At 46.5% G+C, this 20826-nt stretch overlaps 3 protein-coding genes and 3 non-coding genes across 6 annotated transcripts in view; 3 read left to right on the forward strand and 3 right to left on the reverse strand.

Annotated features, from left to right (window-relative positions):
• Positions 1-4129: 4129 nt before the first annotated feature.
• timd4 (T cell immunoglobulin and mucin domain containing 4) lies at positions 4130-6558 on the forward strand. Its single transcript, XM_087847654.1, has 8 exons — positions 4130-4232; positions 4607-4785; positions 4932-5094; positions 5160-5273; positions 5346-5422; positions 5821-5932; positions 6007-6040; positions 6206-6558. Exons 1-8 carry the CDS (start codon positions 4172-4174, stop codon positions 6288-6290), a joined length of 825 nt encoding a protein of 274 aa, XP_087703780.1. The 5' UTR covers positions 4130-4171; the 3' UTR covers positions 6291-6558.
• A 3614-nt stretch (positions 6559-10172) lies between these two features.
• trnav-cac (transfer RNA valine (anticodon CAC)) lies at positions 10173-10245 on the reverse strand. Its single transcript has one exon. It is a non-coding gene; the product is annotated as a tRNA-Val (tRNA).
• A 112-nt stretch (positions 10246-10357) lies between these two features.
• Positions 10358-10430, forward strand: trnav-aac (transfer RNA valine (anticodon AAC)). Its single transcript has one exon. It is a non-coding gene; the product is annotated as a tRNA-Val (tRNA).
• A 300-nt stretch (positions 10431-10730) lies between these two features.
• trnav-cac (transfer RNA valine (anticodon CAC)) lies at positions 10731-10803 on the reverse strand. The gene has a single exon. It is a non-coding gene; the product is annotated as a tRNA-Val (tRNA).
• A 2013-nt stretch (positions 10804-12816) lies between these two features.
• On the reverse strand, positions 12817-14919 carry LOC102800139 (early growth response protein 1-B-like). Its single transcript, XM_006808270.2, has 2 exons — positions 14508-14919; positions 12817-14200 (listed from the first exon to the last, which is right to left on the reverse strand). Exons 1-2 carry the CDS (start codon positions 14671-14673, stop codon positions 13044-13046), a joined length of 1323 nt encoding a protein of 440 aa, XP_006808333.2. The 5' UTR covers positions 14674-14919; the 3' UTR covers positions 12817-13043.
• Positions 14920-20609: 5690 nt separating this feature from the next.
• The window catches only part of drc2 (dynein regulatory complex subunit 2), a 5861-nt gene continuing 5644 nt past the window's right edge, over positions 20610-20826 (forward strand). Inside the window, exon 1 of the mRNA XM_087847602.1 lies at positions 20610-20826. This exon is cut by the window's right edge and continues 24 nt beyond it. The gene's annotated coding sequence lies outside the window, so the exon portion shown is untranslated.

Below are 20826 nucleotides of genomic sequence, written 5' to 3' on the forward strand. Positions count from 1 at the left end.
TCCCACTCATCCTTTATATAGATGACTTTGAAATATGCAACCCTCTGGGAACATCCCGCAAAAAGCATAAAGTCACAGCTGTGTATTGGGTGTTTGCAGACATACCTGCCACATTGAGATCTACACTGACTTCCATTTACTTAACCCTTTTTTGCAAGGCAAATGATGTCAACCAGTTTGGTTACGCAAAAGATCTTACATCATCTGCAATGGACATCTTCCTGTAAGAAGAGACAGACGACACCTCTCTTCGTACACATGGCGACCGTCTCCATCCTCCAGTCAGCTCTGCAGTGGAATCCTTCACTGCAAACACAAACTGTACTGGGGGCTTAAAAACTAAAGTAACTAAAAACATGGAGGTGAAGAAGTGTGTGTAAATGTACTAATCAAGTTATATATGCTCGCCATGTTTGTTTTTAACAGGCAGCTGATGATGTCAGACTCTGCTTCTAGGCCCCGCCCATTAAACACACCTGTACCTACATAGATAAGCTCTGTTGGCTGAATGCAGCTGAAGTGGAGTCCACTCTGCATGACACAGCCTCCACTGACTGCCCTCACATGTGCTTTAGTGCAGTGGACTGAAGCACAACACACACACACACACACACACACACACACACACACACACACACACACACAACCTGGCCGAGTCTACCAAACGTCCGTGCCCAGGTAACACCATGGGTCGGACGTGACTGCTGGGACAGAGCGACTCTTCTGTCAGCACACAAATGAAGCTGCGCTGCACAGGAGAGGCTGGTAGTTTATTAGTCGTTTATCTAATGGGTTTGCTGTGGTAAGCTGTGCACAGTAGGAGACAAAGTGAGTATAAACATGGATGCAGCCTGTGCTGTGTTCATGTGAGAAATGTCTGCCTCCTGCATCCACATTCACATTATCAATGACTCACACTCCCAGCTCTTTGTATTACTGCACATCGGTATAAAACCTCCACCTCTCTGCGTGTTTACGCTTTTCTTCTTTTTCTCACATTTCAACTTCTTCGATTTTTGCCTTCTTTGAAACTAAAAGTCTCAGATTTTCAGTTTGTGAAGAAAAAGAAGAAAACAGAAACATTTGGATCGAATAAAGAAGCTTCTGTGTGACGGAGACGTCTCCACCAGCCAGCAGAGTGTGTGTGTGTGTGTGTGTGTGTGTGTGTGTGTCTGTGTCTGTGTGTGTGTGTGTGTGTGAGTGTGTGTGTGTGTGTGTGTCTGTGTGTCTGTGTGTGTCTGTGTGTGTGTGAGTGTGTGTGTGTGTGTGTGTCTGTGTCTGTGTGTGTCTGTGTGTGTGTGAGTGTGTGTGTGTGTGTGTGTCTGTGTCTGTGTGTGTGTGTGTGTGTGTGTCTGTGTGTGTCTGTGTGTGTGTGAGTGACTGTGTGTCTGTGTGTGTGTGTCTGTGTGTGTGTGTGTCACAGAGACAAAGTCTTTTTGTCTTCTGTGTTTTCTTCAGTTAAAGTCAGTTTTCAGCTTCGTCTGTTCTTCGTCAGTCATGACGCCGCCACCATCATTTCTCCTCCATCAGCTGTGACATCACTGTGATGAACGCGGCGAGGACAAAGGAAAGCTCATCGTGTGAAACTAACACAGCTTAAAACACCAAACAGAACATGGCAACGCAATAAGGACAGACGGCTTATGGTGACCAAACCACGGACTACAAAACACACTGATGACATCATCATTTACCTGTGAGGTCATCACTGTGCAAGTTTCACCAGATTCTGACCAAGACAGGAGGAAGAGGAGGAGGAGGAAGAGAAAATCCTGTGGACGGACGCCTCATTGTTGCTCCTGAACTTCAATTTACCACAAGTTTAAAACTGATTACACTGTAACTGTACTTTATTACAACTGTACTTTATTACAACTGTACTTTATTGCAACTGTACTTTATTACAACTGTACTTTACTACAACTGTACTTTATTACAACTGTACTTTACTACAACTGTACTTTATTACAACTGTACTTTACTACAAGTGTACTTTACTACAGCTGTACTTTACTGTAACTGTACTTTACTACAAGTGTACTTTATTACAACTGTACTTTATTACAACTGTACTTTACTACAAGTGTACTTTACTACAGCTGTACTTTACTACAACTGTACTTTACTGTAACTGTACTTTATTACAACTGTACTTTATTACAACTGTACTTTACTACAAGTGTACTTTACTACAGCTGTACTTTACTGTAACTGTACTTTACTACAAGTGTACTTTACTACAGCTGTACTTTACTGTAACTGTACTTTACTACAGCTGTACTTTATTACAACTGTACTTTATTACAACTGTACTTTATTACAACTGTACTTTACTGCAACTGTACTTTATTACAGCTGTACTTTATTACAACTGTACTTTACTACAGCTGTACTTTACTGTAACTGTACTTTACTACAGCTGTACTTTATTACAACTGTACTTTACTACAACTGTACTTTACTGCAACTGTACTTTATTACAACTGTACTTTACTACAGCTGTACTTTATTACAACTGTACTTTACTACAACTGTACTTTACTACAGCTGTACTTTATTACAACTGTACTTTATTACAACTGTACTTTACTACAGCTGTACTTTATTACAACTGTACTTTATTACAACTGTACTTTACTACAGCTGTACTTTATTACAACTGTACTTTATTACAACTGTACTTTACTACAGCTGTACTTTATTACAACTGTACTTTACTACAACTGTACTACAGCTGTACTTTATTACAACTGTACTTTACTGCAACTGTACTTTATTACAACTGTACTTTACTACAACTGTACTTTACTACAGCTGTACTTTATTACAACTGTACTTTATTACAACTGTACTTTACTACAGCTGTACTTTATTACAACTGTACTTTATTACAACTGTACTTTACTACAACTGTACTTTACTACAGCTGTACTTTATTACAACTGTACTTTATTACAACTGTACTTTATTACAACTGTACTTTACTGCAACTGTACTTTATTACAACTGTACTTTACTACAGCTGTACTTTATTACAACTGTACTTTACTACAACTGTACTTTACTACAGCTGTACTTTATTACAACTGTACTTTATTGCAACTGTACTTTATTACAACTGTACTTTATTACAACTGTACTTTACTGCAACTGTACTTTATTACAACTGTACTTTACTGCAGCTGTACTTTATTACAACTGTACTTTACTACAACTGTACTTTACTACAGCTGTACTTTACTACAGCTGTACTTTATTACAACTGTACTTTACTGCAACTGTACTTTATTACAACTGTACTTTACTGCAACTGTACTTTATTACAACTGTACTTTACTACAGCTGTACTTTATTACAACTGTACTTTACTACAACTGTACTTTATTACAACTGTACTTTACTGCAACTGTACTTTATTACAACTGTACTTTACTGCAACTGTACTTTATTACAACTGTACTTTACTACAACTGTACTTTACTACAGCTGTACTTTATTACAACTGTACTTTATTACAACTGTACTTTACTACAGCTGTACTTTATTACAACTGTACTTTATTACAACTGTACTTTACTACAACTGTACTTTACTACAGCTGTACTTTATTACAACTGTACTTTATTACAACTGTACTTTATTACAACTGTACTTTACTGCAACTGTACTTTATTACAACTGTACTTTATTACAACTGTACTTTACTACAACTGTACTTTACTACAGCTGTACTTTATTACAACTGTACTTTACTGCAACTGTACTTTATTACAACTGTACTTTATTACAACTGTACTTTACTACAGCTGTACTTTATTACAACTGTACTTTACTACAACTGTACTTTACTGCAACTGTACTTTATTACAACTGTACTTTACTGCAACTGTACTTTACTACAACTGTACTTTACTACAGCTGTACTTTATTACAACTGTACTTTACTACAACTGTACTGTGAACTCAGTACTGTAGTACATTTCTGGACTGGTTACTCTGCAGCTCTGATGATACACACGTAAACACTGCAGCCGTTCACACTCGCAGACACACAAACAGGCTGTGTGTGTAGCTCCGCCCCCGTGACCTCCCCCCAACCTCCATCACAGAGACACACTGTTCAGTGTGGCCGGACAGTCGTCCCTCACACACTCACACACACACTCACAGGATGGCTGCCGTCTCTCCTCCAACGCCCCGATCCTTCATCGCCCTTCTCTTCCTCCTGTCAGGTGAGAAGCACACACTCTGACATCAGCGTGACATCACAGGACAGGTCCTGACTCGTGGGTGTGACAGCGGCGCTCAGGTCTGTTTGTATGGCGTGAATGACGCCTCGTGGCTTCCTGTCTCTTTGTCTGTGAGCCCGTCTGTTCTCGTGGTCGTCTCTGCTGGTCGACTGTTTCTCTTCTTCTGATTCAAAGTTTCCCCAGCACAGAGCGCCGGTCAGCTACAGGAAGTCAGTACTGCGTGTTTCCTGGATTCTGCGTGTTTTTATTCGATCCTTCGCTCTTCTTGGTCTTATGTCACATCACAGCATCTCGTGCTGTCGCACATGAGGTGTGTTTACATGTGCAAACGTCATGTTTGTGCGTTTGTGCTGCAGGTGGACGGTTTTTGTGCGTTTCCTCTTTTAAAGTAATGGAAGGGGGCGTGGCCTCTCTGTCCTGCCAGTACTCCGTGCAGCGTTTCGGGCTCAGCCGGGTCTGCTGGGGTCGCGGCTGCGGGACCTTCTGGTGCAGCAACATCTTGGTGCAGACCGACGAGAACGGCGCCGTCACACAGGTGTGATTACATCACAGAGGTCAGGCATAACGTTGAGAACTTGATTATCTGGGGTTACCTGGCGCTCCTGTAAGCTCCTCCCTGTTTATTCTTCTGTTGAATTCATGCTCCTCCCCCTGGTTGTATAACCCTGGTCCTGGCTGCAGGTGGAGGACCGCTACCAGCTGACGGGGGACATCATGGACGGGCAGATGGACCTGGACATCCTGAATGTGAGGCGGACAGACAGCGGGCCGTACTGCTGCAGGGTGGACATCAACGGGCTCTTCAACGACCAGAAGATGGTCATGAACCTGAGAGTGGTCAAAGGTGAGCGACTAGTTTGGTTTCTGAGGTTCTCCAGAGTTTGGTGATTCAATGTTCGTCCCTCTCAGCTCCGGTCTCAGTGCTCGTCCCCAGCTCTCCTCCTCCAACAGCAGCGAGCACAACGACGGAGCTCACGACTGAACGAGTGACGGCGTCACCGACCTCCACGGGTGTGACGACAGGTGAGGTGAACTCTGTTAACTCTTCTCTGTGGTAGACGTCCACTCCAGGTCTCTGGTCTCTGTCTCGTTTAGCCAACTGGAAAACTCTGTCGTCTCAGCTGGACCTTCTGAGGAGAAACTCCACCCTGCTGCACGCTGACACCCTCACTGTGAGTAAGCACCACCCTCGCCATTACCTGCCATGTTAGGCCACGGCGTGTTCGGGATTGTACAGCCACTAGCTCATAGCTTAGCTTAGCATGGAGGCTGGAAACAGGTGAGACCAAAGCGGAGCCCCGAGCAGCACGTTGGAGGGTCACAGTGTTGAGAGTCAGGGCGAGGACGTCCGTCCCACAGCTGGGAACAAACTGGGTCGTCAGCAGATCCCAGCTCAGCAGCATGACTGGATGAAACCTCACCGACCTTCTGGTCAGTGGCGGCCCTGCTCTGCCACCTGAGCTACAGCCCGCTTTAAGAGTTCATGTCCTACATGAAGCGTTTCAGCCTTTGTTAGCCAGCTAAGCTAAACTGTGCGTGCTGCAGTCTGATGAACCCTCTCCACCTGCAGGTGGAGGACGCTGTGCCCTCTCTCTCCCTTCAGATCAACGTTCCCGTCCTCTCTCTCTCCGTCAGCCTGTTGATGGTCCTCGCCGCAGCGTTCCTCTTCCTGGCCTTCAGACGTACGTCCTCATGTCTCTGCAGCACGTTTGCACACAGACACAAAGATGAGTTCATGTTTTGTTTTCTGCTGCAGGTGGAATCTACAGACGAGCCTTAAAGCCCGGCTGGTGAGTTCAGCACAGGAAGCAAACAGCACGCTAACACGCTGATGTCACACAGCGACAGCCAATCACAGCCAGCTTACTCTCACACCTGAAACAAAGCACGCGGAAAGTTATTACTACAGTGCTGAGGCTCGCTCTGACAGTAACTCGCTGTTTGTAACTCTGCAGCTTCTCCTCTGAAGAACCTCCTCACATCATCTACGAGATCCGCATGAGGAGGCCGGTGCAGGAGAACATCTACACTCTGGACTAGCAGAGGAACCGGAGCGGCATTCGTGAGGACGCTGGTGACGTTTGTGTTTACACGGTTGTTAGAAACACTGTTTGTGATGAGCTCAGCACTGAGAGCGTGTTTAAGGATTTGTGGTGTCTCTGCTCGTTGTTCATGTCTGTTCTACTTTCTCTTTACATTTGTGACACAGAGAAAATACAGAGGCTGATGAATGTGAGATGTTGTGGTTGAATCTCAGTGGCCTCCATAATAAAGCTGTATGTGTGGAAGCCTGAGAGCCAAATAAAAGTTCTGTCTCAATTCTTAGCCATTTCTTTTTTTATTCATAAGGAGCCAATAAAAATAATCCGGGTGTCCCTACCCTCTGACAAAAAAGCGGGTTAAAGCGAAAAAGTTACGGCCTCCCTGTCGGGGAATCACTGCGCTAATCGTTGTGCCTTTTTTAGTCCATGATCACTTTGGGCTGGTGGCGCTCTACACCATTGATGTACATGTATATTTCTCCACCTTGTGGCCAAAGACGGTATTACACCCGTGACTCCCCGTGGGATTGTTTAGCTATGGTAGCTAAACCACTATGGATGTGATATATTATTGGCCACTGTGGTCTCCCGGCGCTGTTTCGGCATTTTTAAAATTTCCACCTCCAGAGAAGAAGTCAGACCTCAGCGCTGAGTGTTCATTAACCACAGGTGAGTAAGGTTACCTGAAATAAGAGTAAACCTGCAGCGTAAATATGCAGCTGTGTTTTAAAGGTTTATGACAGCTGGATTCGTCGTTTAAACAGTTTGTTGCTGTGTTAATGAACGGGAGCTTTCATTACTCCGTGTGTGTAAATCAGCTGAGTGGGTTTCTGACAGAGTTATGTTGGCAACATTAAACGTGTGTGTGTTGTTTTCATGTTGATAATACACACACACACACACACACACTTAATAATTTAATGTTTATTCAGTCTTTGCACAAATTTACAAACTCTCATTGGCGCAACGACATCTTGAAGGAAAAAAATTAATATAAATATGTGAAGGCCATTCTTAAGACATTTAACACACTGTGATCGGTCAAGTGTCAACAGTTTGATTCAGTCCATAGGTTCACGATTCCTACCGCGCTGTAGCGGTGGTCGGTGGCTCGCCATCCCGCGCTGATCGGGACTGATCGCGGGAGAAAAACCCCTGACCTAAACAAGGTCAAAAACGTAAATTATCATTCACAGAAGAAAATGAAACAGCATTCTACTGCTGTGACAAAATTAATAAATCCATAAATAACAAGTCAAGTAATTAATGCCATGTTTCGTACATCAATAAACCATCATCTCTTATAATGAATTTCATTCAAAACACTCTTATAGAAAAACATTCTCATGGGTCTCATCAAAGCATATCAGCCATAAAGCTACGAAACAGTATCCAAAGTTAATCAAATATTTAGAAAACAAACTTCAATTCAAGGTGTTGCGCAACAAGTTCAATAATCTAAAGGGAGTTTAACTCAATTCACAAGTCTCATAGGCCGTTTTGGCATTTAATCAAAAAGTAACAAAAAACATCCAAAACGGATAAAACTACAAAATCAAATCACTCGCTCAAGTCTTGATACGTTAATTCAACATTCGGCCATAGTGGGATAAACAAAAACAACAATATTCAATAAATAAAACTAGTAATTGCACTTACTGTCACTAGCCTAGCATTAGCTTACCGGCGTCTTAGGATGCGCGACCGCGGCTGCGCATTTTCATTGTAACAAAACAAACCAATAACTCACCGTTGAGCCGATTGTGAGGTGGTGTAAAGATGAATGAATCGGCCGGGTTATTGCACGCTGTCAACCGGTCTGTAGTGTAGAATTTGTCGATATCTGACAAGTACGCCAACCACAGGGACAACAGCAGCCAGAGGAGCAGGGAACAGCTTCTTCTTCTTCTTCTTTGTGTTTAACGGCGGTTGGCAACCAACGTAAAGGAGCATTACCGCCTCCTACTGTTCCGGAGTCTGGGTCAGACAGTGAGTTTACAATTTGTATCCAAATAAAAAAAAAAACTACACTCGTTCATAAACACCTATATCCTTCAGAAACCCCACCAGTTCCCTCACCTGTGCCCTACTACCCTCCAACACACTCTTCAGATTAAATTCCCCGCTCCTTCAATCTATTCTGCAGAACTGTCCTCTCCACATCATAACCCTTGCACCGCAGTAGTACATGCTCTACTGTCTCCACCTCCTCCTGACACACTCCACAAAGCTCCGTCTCATGTCCTCCTATCATCTGTAGTGTTTTATTTAATGCACAATGTCCCAGTCTAAGCCTGGTAATGACCACCTCATCTCTCCTATTACCCCTATACAACCCACTCTCTGCCACCTCCTTCTAAGATGATACAAATGCCAGCAGGGAACAGTTGATTGACCCGGAACTTATACAGGGTTCATTCCCGCCACAATAAAGGGATTGGCGGAAGTGGGGTCAGACGTTACCGTGGTTACACTCATCATCTACAGACATATTCAATAAATTCCCAACACATCTTGAGAAATGTAAATCACCGGTTGATTCGTCCATTTGGTTGACTTGTTTTGGAAAACCCGACCGAAAACAAGGAGCGAATATCACACCGGAAACGAAGCCCCACAGGAAGCAGCATAATTAAGGTGCACGGAGTCTATTACAGTTTTCCTGGATTGCTAAAACACATTTCCTAAAATTGTATCTCTTTGTCTCAAAACACTAAACACAAACTGTAAAATTCAAGCTACACACACAAAACCTTCAACTTGTCCTGCAAAACCAAAGATTTGACCCAAAACTATTTTAACTTTACTCAAAATGAAGCACTACTGACAAAAACACACAAAACCAGCCAATGTGCAAACACAACTTAGCAATGACTACACACTACAGAAATAAATACAAAACACTGTGAGATAGCAGGAAAATAATATTCATCTATTCATTCATTTATTCTTGTAAAAAAGTTACATATACATAAAAAAAATTATATATTTTTACAGCATATTCAGATCATTTAATCTGCCTCAGCATCAAGCCTCTGTGCTGGCTCAGGCCACAGGACGTCATGTTATGGTCTCCCCTGCAATGCAACGAGATGCCAAATCCAGTCCCATCTCACCACATGCTCCATTCAGTGCTTGAAGTAGATTTTCCTGTGTGTAAGCGTTTCGGTCGTATACTTTCCATCTCCATGCTGAGAAAAACTCCTCGATAGGGTTCAAAAGGGAGGAAACACACTGAAAAACACACTGAAATGCTGCTCATTGTGAAACCAGTTGCATATTTTTGGACTTCGGTGAAAGCTCACATTGTCCCAAATGATATGGGATGCTGCCTGCTCGCGGTCTCTCTACTCAAGCAAAGCATCCTGTAGACCATCCGGGAATGTTGCTATAAGTTCGTTGTTGTACGGCCCAACAGTAACATACACCCTGTGTGTGTTTAAAGTGTTTCATGTTCACACTCAGGCGGACATTTACAAACCGGTTTTATCTCCTCGGCGTCGCGTCGCGGCCTGTGTCCTGTTCCTTTACAGTGATACCTCAGCTGTTAAGCAGATTCCCTCTGTGGGGACTTTTTTGTTTTTCCATCTTAATAACTGTTTGTCATCAGTGATGTGGAACGAGCTTTCTGTCACTGAATGTATGTTTGTGATTAAATGTAAATTCTTATCGTCTACCTTTTTACCCTTATCTACAAATAATTCAATAAGGAGAGATCATGAAGAGAAAGGTTGCTCAGACCAGGAGGAGGTGGTGACTGAAGAAGACCAATACGATGTAAAGTGTGCAGAGTGAACGCCTGGAGAAGGAAAGGCAGAAAATTATATGACTGTAGAAATGATGTCATTATCGATTATAACAACACGGGAAATAAAACTGTTGTTTCCGCCCGGTTTCGAACCGGGGACCTTTCGCGTGTGAGGCGAACGTGATAACCACTACACTACGGAAACTGTGCAGCGTCCTCGTCGCACACAGACACCGATAAGATGGGCCGTGGACCGTTATCTGTGACCTGATCAGGGTTGCATTAACGTAACCTTGTTTACACATCGCTGTGGGCAGGTTTCCGTAGTGTAGTGGTTATCACGTTCGCCTAACACGCGAAAGGTCCCCGGTTCGAAACCGGGCGGAAACACTATTGACGGTCTTTCTCTTTTCCTTTCTTGAATGCTAGCTAACAGCAGAGCCGTTAGCCGTCTGTGTAGTTGGAACGAGGCACGCGCAATCAAAGTGTGCACGCGCAATCAACCCAAAACGTTTCAGTGGGACAGACGTGTCGTCATGTTCCAGAGAACCTATCGCCACTGGTGTTTCTTACTGCTGCTTTCACTTCAGTTTACGTTAGTCAGTACACGTTAAACAACAACTCACGAGGCAGTGGTCCACGCGGACCAGTTAACGATGCGAAACGTGTGTATAAATAAAAGTAAACAACTGTTTCCGCCCGGTTTCGAACCGGGGACCTTTCGCGTGTGAGGCGAACGTGATAACCACTACACTACGGAAACCTCTGCAAAGATGCTCACAGCGACGCAGAGCGGAGCCTTCGGGTGTGCATAGAGGAGTCCGGGCACATGTCTGTCTGCAGCTTGGAGCTGGTTTATGAAATATGATTGTAGTGCAGCTGCTCTGTCTGTGCACAGGGACTGACTCACACACAAAGATCACAGCGGAACCAGAGGCTGGAATTCCTGCACCAACATTAAATATAATAATGAAGCTGAGCACAAACATGCAGCTGTGCACCATCTTCATCAGCTGAACTGTTTGTGCCCATCAGAATCACTGTCGTGACAGATGTTTGGCACTGCAGGAGCGCAGGCCTCATAAGCCCACAGGTTTGCACACGAGGACTGCATGGAGGATTCTGTGTACTGTGATTCATTATTATCAGGAAGTCCTAAAAACTCCCTGAAAAGCCTTCAGCTAATCCAAAATGCTGCAGCAAGAGTCCTGACAGGGACTAGAAAGAGAGAGCAGATTTCTCCTGTTTTGGCTTCCTGTTAAATCCAGAATTCAAAATCCTGCTCCTCACATACAAGGTCTTAAATAATCAGGCCCCATCTTATCTTAATGACCTTGTAGTACCATATCACCCTATTAGAGCACTTCGCTCCCGCTCTGCAGGCCTACTTGTTGTTCCTAGAGTATTTAAAAGTAGAATGGGAGGCAGAGCCTTCAGTTTTCAGGCCCCTCTTCTGTGGAACCAGCTTCCAGTTTGGATTCAGGAGACAGACACTATCTCTACTTTTAAGATTAGGCTTCAAACTTTCCTTTTTGCTAAAGCATATAGTTAGGGCTGGACCAGGTGACCCTGAATCCTCCCTTAGTTATGCTGCAATAGGTGTAGGCTGCCGGGGGATTCCCATGATGCATTGAGTTTTTCCTTTCCAGTCACCTTTCTCACTCACTATGTGTTAACAGACCTCTCTGCATTGAATCATATCTGTTATTAATCTCTGTCTCTCTTCCACAGCATGTCTTTATCCTGTCTTCCTTCTCTCACCCCAACCAATCACAGCAGATGGCCCCGCCCCTCCCTGAGCCTGGTTCTGCTGCAGGTTTCTTCCTGTTAAAAGGGAGTTTTTCCTTCCCACTGTCGCCAAAGTGCTGCTCATAGGGGGTCATATGATTGTTGGGCTTTTCTCTGTATGTATTATTATACGATTGGAGCAGTGAGCACTGGTTCCTTATCTCTCTGTTAGAGGGACCACAGGATTCGTCCCATCACTTGCATCCATGTTTCACTGTAAGCTGATATTACAGTTCTCTCTTTTAATAACATAAATATGTCAGTATTTTTGCTATAATATATGTTATGTTGCCACCATTATACATTTCTAACTTCCCCTGCCTTATCCTGTATCAGTTTGTTACGTACTAGCTTACATTACAGCTAACAGCTAAATAATTAGCACTAACGACATGATTTACTTTGACTCCTGCAGATGAAAGTGAAAGCAGGACTCTGAACTTCATGTGTCTGCAGTGCAGATACTTTTACACACACACACACACACTCCGGTCTGACCTGCTATCCCAGTCCTTGCTGTTACATCACAAACAGCAGGAAGTTCCTTATATGGGCGTCAGGATGTCCGCTGCAGCAGCAGGAAGCGCCATTTTTGGCCTTCAGCAGCACCGGGATTTTCCTGCAGGGTGCTGCGGTCACAGTCCGATCACACACACACACACACACACACACACACACACACACAGGGAGGATTTAATGGCAGCGTTCAGTGAAGCTGTCACGGTTTAAGCTTCTGATTCGACCTTTGAACTCCGACCTTTGTCGGATCCACTCAGACTGACAGGAGCTACAAACCTGAGTGAGAATCCCTCGAACAGCGACGCCACACGTAGCTGAGGTCATGTGATCTGTGTCTGACTCTTTATTCAAACTCAGGTTTCTGACTCTTGTCTCATGTCACGTGACCTCCATCAGCTGATGTGAAACACACACACACACACACACACACACACACACACACACACCTCCTACAAATTAAAAGCACCAGCAGGGTTCAGACTTTTATTGTTGAAGCTCTTTGAGAGGAAACAGGTGGAGTAGAAAATGTAAACATACAGGCCTACTCAGTAGGCGGAGCTTGTGAACGCATGTTCACCAACATGCGTGTAAACAATATGTACAAACTACGGGATTCATATTTACATCACGAGGCGACCTTTGACCCCGCACGGTAAACATCTCTGCAGTCCGATGCTGTCAGTCTGAAGTCAAAGGTCAACACATGTTGGAGCTGTGGGGGGAGGGCAGCTCCGCCTGGGGGCTCGCCATCGGTGAGGAGCAGGAGGGGGAGTAGAGGTGGGGGGACGGCGAGGAGCTGTAGACGTGTGACAACGAGGAGGAGGAGGAGGAGGTGAAGCAGGGGGAGGAGCTGTGTGCGGGGGAGGAGTATGTGGGGGGTGTGGTGATGGCGGTGGAGGCAGAGCTACTGATGTTTTTGCGCTCGCGCTGCCTCTGGTGGATCTTGGCGTGCCTCTTGCGCTCATCGCTGCGGGCGAACTTGCGTCCGCACTCGGCGCAAGCAAACGGCTTCTCGCCGGTGTGAGTGCGGATGTGCGTGGTCAGGTGGTCGCTGCGGCTGAAGCTGCGCATGCAGATGCGGCACTGGAACGGCTTCTGACCCGTGTGCACGCGCACGTGGCGCGTCACCTCGTCGGAGCGGGAGAAGCGGCGGTCGCAGCCTTCAGCGGGGCAGGCGTATGGCCGCTCGTGAGGCGGCGTTTTGCACTGGCGGCCAGCGGTGAACTTCCTGGGTCTGCCAGATTTGGTGAGCTGCGTGTTGTAGGCGGAGCCAGGAGGCTGGATCTGGATCTGCGAGGAGAAGGCTTTGATGGTGGAGAGCGGCGTGAGCGGTGGCGGCTTCTGATCCACGTTTACGCCCGGCTCGGCATCCGACTGCTGCGGCAGAAGGTAGTCCGGCAACATCGGCACCAGCGAGGACGGCTGCAGGCCGAGGCGGGACGCAGCAGCGGCGGGGTAGGCGGGAGGCGGACCCTGCTGCGGCGAGAAGGCCAGAGGGGCTGGCTGAGAGTCTGCGGCGGGGAGGAGCGGCTCGGCGCCGGCTGAGGTGTAGGTCGGTATCGCCGAGAAGACCGAGGCGATTTCAGCGGAGCCGCAGGTCACCTGGATGGAACTGATGGTCGACTGGGATGCTGATGATGATGTCACTGACGGTGAAGAGACAGGAAGGCTGGAGGCAGTGGGCGGAGCCGCCACACCGACCAACAGGCTTAGGAGAGACTCCGCCCACAGATTGTTGCCGCCACAGGTTGACACAGACGGCTCAAAGGAGAAGCGGCCGCTGTACGCCAGCGAGGGCAGGCGGGGCGTCAGCGGGAGGAGGCTCTGTAGGTCTGGGAGGTCCGAGAGGGAATCTGAGGGGAAGAAGGAGGCGCACAGGTGAGAACACATCACAGCACACCTGCTTTTTCCCTTATTTACTGGTTCATTAGGAAGCACCCTTTGACCTCCGTACAGTGCCCTGATTGGTCCATGAGCTCTGCCGGTGCAGGGGAAAGCTCACCTGTGGCTCTCACAGCTGCAGGTGTGAGCCACAGGTGAGCACCAGCTCAGCTTTACTGACAAACATTTAAATCACAATAAAACTCTCTCGTGCAGCTTTGCAGTCTGTAATGCGCGCGCACGCGTGCGACACAGATAAACGGGTGACCGGCTCCTCACCTCCGTACTCTCCGGGTTCTCCGCTCAGCTGCCCGGCTCCCTCGGCCCCGGAGGCGGCCAGCAGCAGCATCTGCAACTCCTCCAGCTTCGGGTATCCGTCCAGTGGGGACAGCGGCGGCGGCAGACCGGGTAGCGGCTCCGGCAGCAGAGCCCTTGTGGCCGCCATGTCCCTGCGGGGGGAGCTCCTCGGCTCCCGGAGCTCCTTCGCTGCTGAGCCGCGCGGAGAGGCGCTCTGTCCGGGCGGAAGCTGCCGCTCGCGGGACGCCAACGCTGGAGGTGAGACTCTACCGGAGGGTCACCGGCGCAGGTGAGGCCGCTGCGTCATCAGAGGATGTAAACAACATCAGCTGTTTGTTTCTGGCTGTCGCGAGCGCACAGCCTGAACTCGGTGCTGTCAGGTCCTCTCGGAGGATTCCCGCCTTTATAAAGACTCCTGCGTGACGTAGATTCCCAAATATGGCGGGTCGGAAGCCCATATTTGGTCCGAGCGGGGCGCGTGCTTCCGCGGCCGTCCGCGGTCCCGGCGCCCCTTGTCCCGCGCTTTCAGGAGCGCCCACGGTTCGGCCCGGTCCGGGGCTCGGCCTGGCCGCGTACCCGCCGGACCGAGCCCGAAACGCGGCGCACGGGCGCGCGGCCAGACGCCATGGCCGGAAACCCCGGAGACACGTCACGGCTCCGCGCTGTGTTTGAGGGCCCGACGTCACGTGGAGCGCTTCCAGCCGCGTCATCACTTCCTCCTGCCTTATTTGGGTGATTTCCTGTGAGCGCGGCCCCGAGCCGCTCTCACCCGCGTGCACGGCCGGGAACAGCGTGAAAACAAACCGGCACGTGCGACAACAGCGCTCTATGTACGAGAAACGGACAGAACATTAGGAACAGCTCCGTACAGGGAAACGCAGCAGCTGCAGTTCCGCTGGCCGCCAGCAGGGCTCCACACACGCCTGAGCTGTGTCCGAAGCAGTTCCGGTCTCCGAGCTTACATTTAGTTTTGTACAAACTCAAGAAAATGTTCAGTAAAAACAACCACAGCCCTCACCTGCTGAGGCCCAAAGGCACACCGGCAGTCATTAGAGCCACAATAGAAAAAAACATCTCCACATCTGAGACTTCTAAGAGCAGCGTGGCAGGAGAACATGGCCTCCAGCTGGAGAGGGGAGACCGGTGTTCTGACAAACCGACCGACCGTCAGTAGTTCACGCACATTTCTGCTGTCACAGAGTGATTCCAGCACAAGTTTAAGTAGGTATGACGGTTTGCCACTTAACTTTGCCCATCAGTACAGAACAGCTGGCACAGGTGAGGATGAACTCAGGTGTCCAGGATGGGTGTTGATGATGTAAGATAAGATAAGATAAGATAGAACTTTATTAATCCCTCGGGTAGATTCCTCTGGGAAATTTGTTTTCCAAAAAGCACAGCACCGACAGAAGTTACAGAGTCAAGAATATTATATATATATATATATATATATATATATATATATATATATATATATATATACACACACACACACACACACACACACACACACACACACACACACACACACACACACACACACATATATATAAATACAAAGACATATATAGATAAAATATACAAAGGGGATAAATAGAATAAATAGGAATAAAAATAAAAATAAAAATACAAGTGAATTGCACATTTCAAGTATGATTGTTAACAAAAAGTATTGCACAAAGGTATTACACAGTGAAGTGGAGAGACACTACAGCTTCGTTGTTCCCCCCTCCTTTGTCCTCCTGTCTCCCCTCCCTCTCCCCTCCAGAGAGGAGTTAAACAGTTTGATGGCGTGTGGGACAAAGGAGTTTTTAAGTCTGTTGGTTCTTGTCTTTGGGAGAAGCAACCTGTCACTGAACAGACTCTTCTGGTTGTTTATGGCCGTGTGCAGAGGATGCCCAGCATCGTCCATAATGTCCAGCAGTTTCTTTAGTGTCCTTTTCTCTGCCACTGTCACCAGAGTGTCCAGCTTCATGCCGAACACAGAGCCAGCCTTCCTGATCAGTTTTTCCAGCCTGGATGAGTCCTTCTTTGCTGTGCTGCTCCCCCAGCACACCACAGCATAGAACAGTACTCCAGCAACCACCGACTGGTAAAACATCCTCAGGAGCTTCCTGCAGATGTTAAAAGACCTCAGCCTCCTGAGGAAGTACAGTCGGCTTTGGGCTTTTTTGTACAGGTGCTCTGTGTTGCATGACCAGTCCAGTTTATTGTCCACCCACAGCCCGAGGTACTTGTACTTGTTGACCACCTCCACCTCCTCCCCCTCTATCTGAACCGGCAGTGGACCTGCTCTGGACCTCCCAAAGTCCACAACCAGTTCCTTAGTCTTTGAGGTGTTGAGTTGCAGGTGGTTTGTGTGACTCCATGCGACAAAGTTCCTCACCAGACTTCTGTACTCCTCTTCCTGGTCATCCCAGATACACCCCATGATGGCTGTGTCGTCTGCAAACTTCTGAATGTGACATAATTCAGAGTTGTAGCAGAAGTCAGAGGTGTACAGAGTGAAGAGAAGAGGGGACAGCACAGTTCCCTGTGGTGCTCCTGTGCTGCTGACCACAGTGTCAGACGTGATGTCCTTCAGCCTGACGTACTGTGGTCTGTCGGTGAGGTAGTCGGAGATCCAAGCCACCAGGCAGGGGTCCACCTCCATCCTGTTCAGTTTCTCCTGGAGCAGACAGGGCCGGATGGTATTAAATGGTATGTCACAGAGTGTTCACAGGGAGGCGTGGCTTCTCCAGGAGCAGGTCTGTCTTTAATAAACGGCGGTGTTGCTGCTGCAGGTTTAAACTCACTGAACCTGAAAGTAAAGAAACGTCAGCGAGCGCCACCGGGTCACCTGTGCATCGTTGTTCCAGTCTGTGAAACATGTCCGGTCACATTCACAGCTCCACATCCAGGTGAGGTCTAAGGGATGTTACCTGTGCAGCAGCAGCCTCTGATTGGTCTGTAAGCTTTGCCTCACTGTTACATTTAAGCTTCAATGACGGGTTAGGGTTAGAGAGGAGGAGCAGGAATACACAGGTGGTGCACAGGTAGAGTCACCACCTCAGCCTATGTTAGCAGTTCTGTTAGCACTGCTCTCCCCAGGGCTGAGTGACGAGCACGCCTGTGTGGGGTTGGGGAGGAGTCTGCCGACAGGGACGAGGTGGAGCGCCTGAAGGCGTGGAGCAGGGACAGCAACCTGCTCCAACACAACCACGACCATGGAGACGGTCGTGGATTTCAGGAAGTAACATTAAACCACTTTACATCAGTGACGATGGTGACGGACACGCCACAGAGGACACGTCGTGGGGGTGAACACAGCAGAGACTTTATTTCCTGATGTACTTTCTTTTTTTCTCAAACCTTTATTTAAACATCAGTACAATACAAAATGGAATAAAACAGTACCACAATAATGGTGTTGTACTTACAAAAGAATTGACCCTGTGCACGAGAAAATGCTAACTTCCTGGTTTGAGACCGGATGTGGGGTTGTACATTTCCGGTTGCTTTACTTTGCGGTCAATCGCTACTGCGAAGATATTCTCCACAATCATGTCCACAACTCGAAAACGGAAAGATGGCGTTAAGTCACAAAGAGGAGATGGTGGGAACACTCACCACTGTTGTGTCATAAAAATCTAATGATCAATTTTGACGTTTAAAGAGTTTAAATCGATCAGTTGTTTACATCACTCAACACAAGCAGAACTGCAGCAGCATCGTCCACATTCAGAAGAACGTCTCTGTATAGTGACTGGTCTCATGATTCAAACAGGCAGATGTTCAGCATTCAAACTACAGGTGAACAATAGTCAAACCAGATGTTTCCTGTTATGTCAGATCAGCTCGTCAAGTACACCCCTACACAGCATGTTAACAAACCGTGAAAAAAAGCCACACAAACAATGAACGATTGCTGGTAACGGTTTCTATACATTAGTATTTACGAATGTTGTGACTTACCTTCAAACTTACAGTGGCCCCTCGCTATAACGCGGTTCACCTTTCACCTCATTGTGTCGCAGATTTTTTAGTGCAAGTTTGCATGCTTTCTTTTTTACGTCACATTGTGTCCTGATCGCTGCAGACGATCTCCTCTGTGACGTCTCTCCTGTACAGAATCGCTGCATCGATGCAGCAGTGTGACTCTGAAGTGCAGTGCTGTATGTCCACGAAACGTTTTGCACCGTCAAAAAATAAAATTGGCTACTTGATTTCACCTATCGCTGGTTATTTTTAGAACATAACACCCGCGATAAACGAGGGACAGCTGAGAAATATAACATTTGAATCCTTTTCTCTTTTGCTCTGAGGCGCGGGGAAAAATATGGACAAGTCGATGAACATCATTTACAGATATATTGGGTAAATGCCCGAGACATCTACAGAAATGTAAATCGCCGCTTGATTCATTCATTTGCTCAACTTGTTTTGGACCGTAAACCAGGCACGAATAGGACACCGGAAACAAAGCTCCCCACAGGAGTTTCTGCACCGGAAGTAGCATATGCTAACGTGCACATAGTCTATTGTATGTATAGATAAACAAATACAAGAACAGTATTCAGAAACAACAATATAAATATGCGAGGGGGAAAGTAACTGATCAAGCCAAAGAATGAAAGAAAGAAAGTGATTGAAAGATCTTGATTTTTTCACAAACACCAATAGTTTTTATAGCTTTTGGGTTAGTGGAGTTCTTAATCGAGTTAAGATACTGTACAAGTTCAAAGGAGAATACATAAAGAGGGAGGTCTTCCTAAACATTTGGACTTATGAATATGAAATTTAGCCATTAAAATTAACAAGTTAATCATATATCTGTTATCAAAGTTGAATTGTTTTTGGTTTTTGTGCAGACCAAACAAAACATTTCCAAAACAGTACAAATCCTTTAAATATATTTTCTGAAATAAAAACACATAAACTCAAAAATCTTGTACAAGGTTACAAAACCAAAAAAGATGTGTAGTCGATTCCCTGGTTTTACAAAAGCTACAGCTTGTATCGATGTCTAATTTGAATTTGCTTTGAAGATCATCTTTAGATGGTAAATTCTGTGTATTAATTTATAAGAAACATCTTTAATTTTGTTGGTAATTAAAAACTGATTAGTGAGTCTCCAAACTTTGTTTCACATAAAACCATCTGACAGCCGGTTCCAGAAAAAAATGCCATGGTAGCGTGGTTATGCTACTCTGGAATAAAGCTCTGATCGATTTATTGTTGTTTTTAGATTGCCAACGAAAGTTTGTATGAGATGCCAACAGCCTGTGGAGTGAAGTGATATCAGGCTGATTCTTAAACAGCATACAAACCCCTGATGGTATTGATCCAAACACTTTTGTATAATCATGACGATTTATAGCTAAATTGAAATGTAAACAAAATTCTTCATAGGAGCAAAGCGTACCATTTGAATCAAATCATTGGTTCGCACATTCGCACATAAATAAGTGACATAATATTCAGGACTTACTTAAAGTTTACTCTTCGGCCGCCCCTCATCCGCCGTTTTTTTTTTTTCCGGCAACATTATCCACACCCACCGCCGCGCTATGCATTCTGGGATATGTTGGGCCACGAAGTCTACACCGCCACGGCCTTGAAATTCAGGGAAATGAAGGACGCATTTGAGGCCGCATTTCGAGCAGCCTTTGAATTGGGACAGCCTTCGTCGCGTCGCTGTGACGTAATCGGCCTTAAAATGCGGCCTTTAAGGCTGCAGACGCTGAATTGGGACACAGCCACAGAGATGGTTGTGAGGTTAAATGGTTGTTATGCTGAGGCTGATTGGAGCAGGTGTGGGTGAAGGAGGACGGAGAGGTGAACGGGTGGAGTTAGAAAAATGTCACCGAGGCTGATGTAGACATGGCGGAGGCCGCCGCGCTCACCCTGCTCCGTGACAGGCTGGAGCCTCTCACCTGTGCCAGTGTGCAGGTGTGAACAGCAGGTGATTTTCTGCTGCGTTTGATTGGTTGGTGCACTGACACTGTGAGCGTGCGCAGGAGCTGTGTGACGTCAGTGACGACGTTTCAACTGAACAGCTGATCAGCCCAGCAGCCGGCAGAGGAAACAGAACGGAAACAGGAAGTTACGCAGCAGGTTGTCATGTCAACAGAAACGCAGTCGTTCAGACGTCGGCTCAGACTCGGGTGTTTCAGCTGTTTCCGGTCGTTTGGTTTTAGAACAACTTAAATTTAAATTCTTCTTCTGCTGAAATATCTGCAAACAGCTGACGGCTGTCACGTGACCCCGGCTGACGCCGTTGCTATGGTGACGGATCGCAAACGCGGAGGTCACAGTCGCG

Source organism: Neolamprologus brichardi, chromosome 10 (assembly GCF_056152115.1).
Source record: "Neolamprologus brichardi isolate AB-2024 chromosome 10, ASM5615211v1, whole genome shotgun sequence".
Taxonomy (NCBI): Eukaryota; Metazoa; Chordata; class Actinopteri; order Cichliformes; family Cichlidae; genus Neolamprologus; species Neolamprologus brichardi.

Coding starts and splice junctions, on each gene's coding strand:
- timd4 (XM_087847654.1), top strand. CDS start 4,172: ATGGCTGCCGTCTCTCCTCCAACGCCCCGATCCTTCATCGCCCTTCTC. Junction 5,423..5,820: donor TGCACGCTGACACCCTCACT/GTGAGTAAGCAC, acceptor CTCCACCTGCAG/GTGGAGGACGCTGTGCCCTC. Junction 6,041..6,205: donor CGAGCCTTAAAGCCCGGCTG/GTGAGTTCAGCA, acceptor GTAACTCTGCAG/CTTCTCCTCTGAAGAACCTC.
- LOC102800139 (XM_006808270.2), bottom strand. CDS start 14,673: ATGGCGGCCACAAGGGCTCTGCTGCCGGAGCCGCTACCCGGTCTGCCG. Junction 14,201..14,507: donor AGAACCCGGAGAGTACGGAG/GTGAGGAGCCGG, acceptor TCTTCCCCTCAG/ATTCCCTCTCGGACCTCCCA.